At 48.9% G+C, this 8,809-nt stretch overlaps 1 protein-coding gene across 3 annotated transcripts in view; it reads left to right on the forward strand.

Annotated features, from left to right (window-relative positions):
- Nucleotides 1–8,029, forward strand: part of GAL3ST3 (galactose-3-O-sulfotransferase 3) — a 30,683-nt gene extending 22,654 nt beyond the window's left edge. For 2 of the 3 annotated variants that reach the window (XM_083416957.1, XM_083416956.1), the window contains exons 2-3: nucleotides 4,747–4,978; nucleotides 6,009–8,029. In XM_083416957.1, the coding sequence (XP_083273083.1) occupies nucleotides 4,893–4,978; nucleotides 6,009–7,164 (1,242 nt within the window). In that variant the 5' untranslated portion in view covers nucleotides 4,747–4,892 and the 3' untranslated portion in view covers nucleotides 7,165–8,029. Of the gene's footprint in view, nucleotides 1–123; nucleotides 734–4,746; nucleotides 4,979–6,008 lie in introns of those variants that run through there. The other variant, XM_083416955.1, reaches the window with a different exon arrangement.
- The last annotated feature ends 780 nt before the right edge of the window (nucleotides 8,030–8,809 follow it).

Consider the following 8,809-nt stretch of genomic DNA (forward strand, 5'->3'; position numbering starts at 1 on the left):
GAAGGGGCACTCAGGGCATCTTCAGATAACCATCTCTGAGATTGTTGCTTTGTTTGTTTTTAAGGGTTTGTTCAGGAGCTTAATCCCCCCCCCCCTTTAGTGCAGAGGGGAGGAATATAGTTCTGGAGGCTGGGGAAGAGGAATAACTCGGTAAGGGGGGGCACAGTTTGGATTGGGGGGGCAAAATGAGGCAAAATTAGGCTTTTGAGAAGAGAAGGCAGGACTTGGAGCTGGAAGAGTGTTTCGTAGCATTTTATTTTTTTACTTCATTTGTAGATATTCAGCTACCGCATAATGTTCGGAACCAAATGTTGTATTGGATGCCAGAGTACATATTTCATACCCTCCAACATTTCTCCAATGAAAACAGGGATGTCCTATTCCATTATTGTTTGTTTGTTAATTATTTTATACCTCACCCATCTGACTGTGTTGCCCCAGCCACTCTGGGTGGCTTCCAACGTATATAAAAACATAATGAAGCATTAAACATTAAAAAAAAAATTCCCTATGCAGGGCTGCTTTCAGATGTCTTTTAAAGGCTGCATATTTACTTATCTCCTTGGCTCAGGGGTCACATATTTCCATACCTTCCAACATTTATCTGATGAAAATAGGGGCGTCCTAAGGAAAAGTGGGACATTCCAGGATCAAATCAGAAACTGGGGCAGCATCTGTAAATCTGGGACTGTCCCTGGAAAATAGGGACACTTGGAGCATCTGATATTTACAGGTGGGTGAAGCATTTATTTTATTTACCATGTTTGTTCTCAGTGGGTGAGCTTGGCCCGCACACTCTGTAGACACATGACTCCCAGTGTTTCCCATGAAATTCTACTCAGAGGAGACCCATTGAAATGAATAAACCTACATTAGTCATCCTTCTGAACTTCAAAGAGATCTGAAGGCGGGCCTGTATAGGGAAATTTTGAATGTTTTCTGGTGTTTTTAAATTTTGCTGGAAGCCTCCCAGCAGTCATATGTGCAGCATAGTAGTAGTAGTAGCAGTAGTAGTAGTAGTAGTAGTAGTAGTAGTAGTAGTAGTAATATATTTTATTGTTGTTATTGCTACTGCTGCTGTTGTTATTATTAGTATTAGTATTATCTCTGTAAGTTTTTAATGAACTTTTCAATTTTTACAAATTCTTTTAAACAACCGCCAGAACAAATCTCTCATATCCGTTGACTTCCCATCCACCCTTCCATGGTGCTTATTCTTACCTTATATTACTTATATTTTACCCATTATATACATTAGTTATAAATGATTAAACTGCATTTCTCAACTGATGCTATGCTTCCAATCCTGCATACGCTTTAACATAACCGTAATACTTTTTCAAATATTACACAAAACATTTCCGTTCTTCAAGAAACTTTTATTCATTCTGTTCTTTAATTCTCAGTTAGTCTAGCCATCTCAGCTTCTTCTTCTTCTGCTTCTTCCCATCAGTGGATCTGCTCTAAGAGGGATTAGCATTGGCTACAATGGCTACAACCTCATAGAATCATAGAATAGAATCATAGAATCATAGAGTTGGAAGAGACCACAAGGGCCATTGAGTCCAACCCCCTGCCAAGCAGGAAACACCATCAGAGCACTCCTGACATATGGTTGTCAAGCCTCTGCTTAAAGACCTCCAAAGAAGGAGACTCCACCACACTCCTTGGCAGCAAATTCCACTGTCGAACAGCTCTTACTGTCAGGAAGTTCTTCCTAATGTTTAGGTGGAATCTTCTTTCTTGTAGTTTGGATCCATTGCTCCGTGTCCGCTTCTCTGGAGCAGCAGAAAACAACCTTTCTCCCTCCTCTATGTGACATCCTTTTATATATTTGAACATGGCTATCATATCACCCCTTAACCTCCTCTTCTCCAGGCTAAACATGCCCAGCTCCCTTAGCCGTTCCTCATAAGGCATCGTTTCCAGGCCTTTGACCATTTTGGTTGCCCTCCTCTGGACACATTCCAGTTTGTCAGTGTCCTTCTTGAACTGTGGTGCCCAGAACTAGACACAGTACTTCAGGTGAGGTCTGACCAGAGCAGAATACAGTGGCACTATAACTTCCCTTGATCTAGATGCTATACTCCTATTGATGCAGCCCAGAATTGCATTGGCTTTTTTAGCTGCCGCGTCACACTGTTGGCTCATGTCAAGTTTGTGGTCAACCAAGACTCCTAGATCCTTTTCACATGTACTGCTCTCAAGCCAGGTGTCACCCATCTTGTATTTGTGCCTCTCATTTTTTTTGCCCAAGTGCAATACTTTACATTTCTCCCTGTTAAAATTCATCTTGTTTGTTTTGGCCCAGTTCTCTAATCTGTCAAGGTCGTTTTGAAGTGTGATCCTGTCCTCTGGGGTGTTAGCCACCCCTCCCAGTTTGGTGTCATCTGCAAATTTGATCAGGATGCCCTTGAGTCCAAGTCGTTGATAAAGATGTTGAATAAGACTGGGCCCAAGACAGAACCCTGTGGCACCCCACTAGTCACTCTTCTCCAGGATGAAGAGGAACCATTGATGAGCACCCTTTGGGTCCGGTCAGTCAGCCAGTTACAAATCCACTGAGTGGTAGCATAGTCAAGACCGCATTTTGCCAGCTTCTTTACAAGAATATCATGGGGCACCTTGTCAAATGCCTTGCTGAAATCAAGGCAGACTACATCCACTGCGTTCCCTTCATCTACCAGGCTTGTAATTCTGTCAAAAAATGAGATCAGGTTAGTCTGACATGACTTATTTTTCAGAAATCCATGCTGACTATTGGTGATCACAGCATTCCTTTCTAGGTGCTCACAGATGGTTTGCTTAATGATCTGCTCCAGAATCTTCCCTGGTATTGATGTCAGACTGACTGGGCGGTAATTATTTGGGTCCTCTCTTTTCCCCTTTTTGAAAATAGGGACAACATTTGCCCTCCTCCAGTCTGCCAGGACTTCGCCTGTTCTCCAGGAATTCTCAAAGATGATTGCCAGTGGTTCTGAGATCACATCTGCCAGTTCTTTTAATACTCTTGGATGCAGTTCATCTGGCCCTGGAGACTTGAATACATCTAAACTAGCCAAGTATTCTTGTACTATCTCCTTAGTTATTCTGGGCTGTGTTTTCTCTGCTGAATCATTTCCTCCAAATTCTTCAGGTCGGGCATTGTTTTCTTTATCGGAGAAGACTGAGGCAAAGAAGGCATTGAGGAGTTCAGCCCTTTCTGTGTCCCCTGTTTGCATTTCACCATCTTCTCCTCTGAGTGACCCCACTGTTTCTTTGTTCTTCCTTTTGCTACGAACATACCCATAGAAGCCTTTTTTGTTGCTTTTAACCTCTCTAGCAAGCCTGAGTTCATTCTGTGCTTTAGCTTTTCTGACTTTGTGTCTACACGTGCTGGCTATTTGTTTGAATTCCTCTTTGGTGGTTTCCCCCCTTTTCCATTTTTTTGTACACATCCTTTTTTAATCTTAACTCAGTTAAAAGTTCTTTAGATATCCACCCTGGCTTCTTTAGGCACCTTCCATGTTTCCGTCTCATTGGTATTGCCTGAAGTTGTGCTTTTACTATCTCCCTCTTAACAAACTCCCAGCCATCATGAACTCCCTTTCCTTTTAGTATTACTGTCCATGGGATCTCACCCAGCACTTCCCTAAGTTTTATGAAGTCGGCTTTCTTAAAGTCAAGAAATTGAGTCCTAGTATGCTTGGCTGCTCCTTTCCGCTGTATAGTAAACTTCAGAAGAGCATGATCACTTGCGCCTAATGATCCTTCCACTTCTACCCCATTAACCAGGTCATCAACATTGGTTAGGACCAGATCTAAAATGGCTGTTCCTCTTGTTGCTTCTCCCACTTTCTGGACAATGAAGTTGTCTGCAAGGCCAGTGAGGAATCTGTTTGACCTTATGCTCTTGGCTGAGTTTGACATCCAACAAATATCCGGGTAATTGAAGTCCCCCATTACTACTATCTCCCTTCCTTTTGCATGCTTGGCCATCTGTTCCAGGAAGGCATCATCTATGTCCTCCGTTTGGCTTGGGGATCTATAGTAAACTCCCACAATGAGGTCACTGTTATTCTTCTCTCCCTTAATTTTGACCCAAATGCTCTCACTTTGGCTTTGAGGTTCTAAATCTTGGATCTCTTCACAGGTATACACATCCCTGACACATAACGCCACTCCTCCTCCTTTCTTGTCTGGTCTGTTTCTCTGAAATAGATTGTATCCCTCCATTTTTACATTCCAATCGTGGGACTTATCCCACCAGGTTTCAGTGATGCCTATTATGTCATATTTAGTTTGCTGTACCAAGAGCTCAAGCTCATCTTGTTTATTTCCCATGCTTTGTGCATTAGTGTACAGACATTGAAGTCCATTAGACATTCCCCTGTGTCTCTTATTTAAGGATTTTTTCCTCCCACCACTAGGTCTGCTTGCTGTTTCTGTTTACACCATTTGCGAAGCCAGCTGTTTACTTCCACAATTTCCCCCTCTCTCCCTGGGCCACGTCGTTCAACTGGGAGGACAGATGAGATGACGATTTGTGCATTTAATTGCTTCAATTTCCTGCCCGGAGCCTCATAGTCTCTTTTGATCTTCTGGAGGCTATTGCTTGCAGTGTACGTCTTGTACCTCTTGTACCTGCATATTATAGCAGTTCCCCTGTGAAACCACAGTGCCTCTGTTTGAGTTGGATCTGCCACGACTCCTTTATACACAGAGAGAGAGAGGACTTGCTGCTGAGTGCTGTGCTTCCCCTCGCAGGTATCCCCTTCTGCGCAAGGCCGGAGGCCGCTGCCTGCTACCTGCCCTGAGCCTCCATGCCGGGGTGGACTTGCCCCTGCACTGTGCCTGGATAAGGGCCCTCAGCATAGCCTGTGCCCTTTGCACCGCTGCACTCCAACCTTGAGATGATGTCGCGCAAGAAAGCCATCCTCCTCCTCCTGGCGTTCAGCACAGGCACTTTGCTCCTGCACCAAAGTGCCCACCTCGGCTGGTAGGTGTGGGAGACTTTGAAATGGCGGGGGTTGGTGCCAGTTCTAGGTTTGGGGGCAGCCTTTGGGCAACACGCTCTTCCCCCTGTCCTCCCTGGGCATGCCCTAGGCCACTGTTCTTCAGACATTGCTGGGCTACAACTCCCATCATCCCTGTCCATTGGCTGAGCCAGTGCTTCCCAAACTTGGATCTCTAGCTGTTTTTGGACTACAGTTCCCATCATCCCTGACCACTGGTCTTGCTAGCTATGGATGATGGGAGTTGTAGTCCAGCAACATCTGGGGTTCTGAGTGCACCACCTCCTTGCTGCTGCCGCTGCCACCACCACTGCCCAATTGCATACCTCTCCCTCTGGGTCCAATCCAGACCTCCTCCCAGAGAATGAGGGCAAAGTATGGAGAGTTTTATTCTTCTCTTCTCTTACCTCTCACTCGCACCAACAGCAAGGAGGAAGAGGCCCAAGAGATTGGGAGTGGGGCCCCTATTAGGGCATGGGCATTTGCAGGTGCCCAGTGATGCTGACCCCTGGCACCATTCCAGACTAATACTAACGAGAAAGAAAAGAAGGGAGTGGTGGGTGGTTGTGGGAATGGGCAGTGGGCACTTTTAAGATGGCCTATGATGTCTTACCGGTTGAGGCAAATGAGAAAATTTGGAGGCAGCTCGGGGTGGTTGGGGTGGCAGTCTAGGAGATGGGCAGACAAGCACAGGAGGTGAAAAATGGCATGCTCCTCAGGATGAGAATCCACCACTCCACCCAGCTGTCCCCAACCTGCCACCTGAGGCACCTGCTTCACCACGCCTCATAATTGGGCCGGCCCTGGGTATTGGGAAGGAGAAAGGAGCGGAGCTTTAAAAAAGTGGTGGAGTGGAATTAAAATGAAGGGAGGGCTCAAAAAAAGTGGCAGCAGAGGGTGGAGGGTCCGTGAGGCCTTGGGTGTGAGACTAGGAAGCATCTCTGGGGTTGTTGTCATTTCTCTCGACCCCCCTGCCGCTAACCGGACCCCTTGCTTCTGCCCCCCGCTGCCCAGGTTCCCAAAGTCGGCGCCCTTCAGCTGCGCGCCCCCGTCGCCCCCCCGCCCCAAGCACACTGCCGTGGCCTTCCTGAAGACCCACAAGACGGCCAGCACCACCGTGCAGAACCTGCTCTTCCGCTTTGCCGAGCGCCACAACCTGACGGTGGCGCTGCCTCACCACACCTGCGACCACCAGTTCTGCTACCCGCGCAACTTCTCGGCCCGCTTCGTGCACCCTTACACGCTGCCGCCGCGGCTCATCGCCAGCCACCTGCGCTTCAACCGCGAGGAGCTGCACCGCCTCATGCCCAACGACACCATCTACGTCACCATCCTGCGCGAGCCGGTGGCCATGTTCGAGTCTCTCTTCAGCTACTACAACCAGTACTGCCCAGCCTACAAGAGGGTGCCCAACGGCTCCATGGAGGCCTTCCTTGACGACCCTCGCCGCTACTACCGCCCCCACGAGAAATATGCCATGTACGCGCACAACACGCTGGTGTACGACCTGGGGGGGGACCCCGAGCACAGCCCCGAAGACCCCACCTACTTGCCGGAGTTCATCCGCCAAGTGGAGGGCATCTTTTCGCTGGTGATGCTGGCCGAGTACTTTGATGAGTCCCTGGTCCTCTTGCGCCGTCTTCTGGCCTGGGACCTGGAGGACATCCTCTACGTCAAGCTGAACATGCGCAGCCCCGAGTCCAAGCTCAACATCACCTCGGCCCGCGTGGCGGCCCAGGTCCACGCCTGGAACGCCCTCGACGCCCGCCTCTACGACCACTTCAACGCCACCTTCTGGCGGAAGCTGAGGCGCGTGGGCCAGGACTGCGTCCAGAAGGAGGTGCGCGCCCTCCGCCGGGCCTGCGAACACCTGGCGCACCGCTGCTTTGGGGGCCAGCCCCAGCTGCGCCCGGCCATGCAGATCAAGAACAAGGAGCTGCGGCCCTGGCAGCCCAGCGCCAAGGTGGGCATCGTGGGCTACGACCTGCCGGGCTCGGGCGCCCCCTTGGACGAACAGTGCCTCAAGCTGGCCATGCCTGAGGTGCAGTATTCCCGCTACCTGCTGCGGAAGCAGAGCCTGAGGAACCGGAGGAGGGCGGCCCTCCATCGGCCGCTGCCGCCTCGGGGGCTCCTGAGGCCACCCCGGCACCCTGTCCCCAAGGCGGCATGAGCTCCCCACCACCGTGGCAGCTGGAAAGGCCCAGGAGGCGGAGGCCCGGTTGGCAAGAGCCCCGGAGAGAAGCTTCCCACCGTCGCCCTGGCAACACCTCAGCGTCCTGTGATGGGCCCTTGCAATACTAGATTAGGCCTAGGCCTCAGCCTTCTTCAGAGCCAGGGTGGAGGGGGGCTGGTGATCCCATAGTATGATTTGGCAATGACTCCCCCTCAGTTTCTCTTTTCTGGGACTTAGGGCTGTGCTTAGGGCCTTGGGATCTGGGTGAGCGGGACTTTCCTCCAGGCGCCCTGAGGCCGTGTGTGCAAGCCAAGTGGATTCCCGTCGCTCGGCAACCAGCCCGATTTTTGTTTCTTAAACCCAACTGGGTGCTCCGTTCTGGCCTCGTTTCTCCCTTGCTCCAGAGGAAATGCTACAACTGGACCTCGGGGGAAACTGAGCACATCCGGGCCCCGTCCCTTGCTGCTAGAAAGCAGTGAGGGTGGTCTCCCTCCCCGCTTCTGACAACCATTTTCTTCGTCCTCCCCACTATGAACATCCAAGTGCTGAATTCGACCACTTCCGGTTCTGCTCCCCCAAATCCATAGTGCATGCCTGCACCCCACTTTCACATCCATCCACGTGGAGCTCCAACCTGACATCATCTCCCTCCCCTGCCCAAAATTAATTTTATACCTTTATCAGTCTCTCTCTACGCCCCACCCCCTTCATGGCACTTGCCAGGATTCATCTCCAGAAACTTGCTTTTTTATTTTATTTTATTTTTAATGTCCTAGACCTTGTGACATTGTAATACAGAAGATCTCGCTGTGTTTTTCTTGAAGGAGGAGCTGGAGGCCAATAAAACAACAAACAAACAAAACCTGTTTTTGCTGTTAGAATTAAGTGTGTGTGTTTAGAGATACTGTATTTTTTTTAATAGAGTGGGTGGGTTCCTCACTTAGGGGATATCAGAGAATTCCCAGGGAAAGAGGAGTTGAAATTGCTAATGCCTGCTTCATCGTCCCAAAGTCTGGAATGGAAATCAATCCAATTAATATGATTGGTATTGGTTGTTGTTGCTTTCAGTTTACAAATGATACGTAACTGATTCCTTCCCCCTGCCTCAAAACTGCATTGCATTTCCTTTGCATTGAAATGAATGGGGTGAAATAATGTGACAACATAATTATGTAAAATTCTGCCACAGAGGACAGCGAGGTAAATAACTGAGGGTTTTTTAAAAAATGTGTTTCATTAATTTTCACACAGCAAGTACAACAAATAACATGGTTTTCGTCAGGAGGTGAACAGTAGAACGGAAACAAGCTGCATGTGATGAGCATATATCAAATGGAAATCGATGCCTCCTTAGGATGCTGGAAGCTCAGTTGGTAGAGCACCGGACTCTTCATCTCAGGGTCGTGGGTTCAAGCCCCATGTTCGGCAAAAAATTCCTGCATTGCAGGGGGTTGGACTTCTACAATTCTACCTCTACAATTCTACCTCCCTCTACAAGTCTACCTCCCTCTGCGTGGATTTCACGCAGGAGGTGTTGGCGACTGTGTCAGCAGGCATCCCCATAGATTTATTTATCTCATTCATGACTTACTTCCTATGAAGCATCTCTGAGCAACTTTGCGGTGCAAACATGCACAATAAA

This window comes from Podarcis tiliguerta, assembly GCF_965153285.1.
Source record: "Podarcis tiliguerta genome assembly, chromosome: 16".
Classification (NCBI taxonomy): Eukaryota; Metazoa; Chordata; class Lepidosauria; order Squamata; family Lacertidae; genus Podarcis; species Podarcis tiliguerta.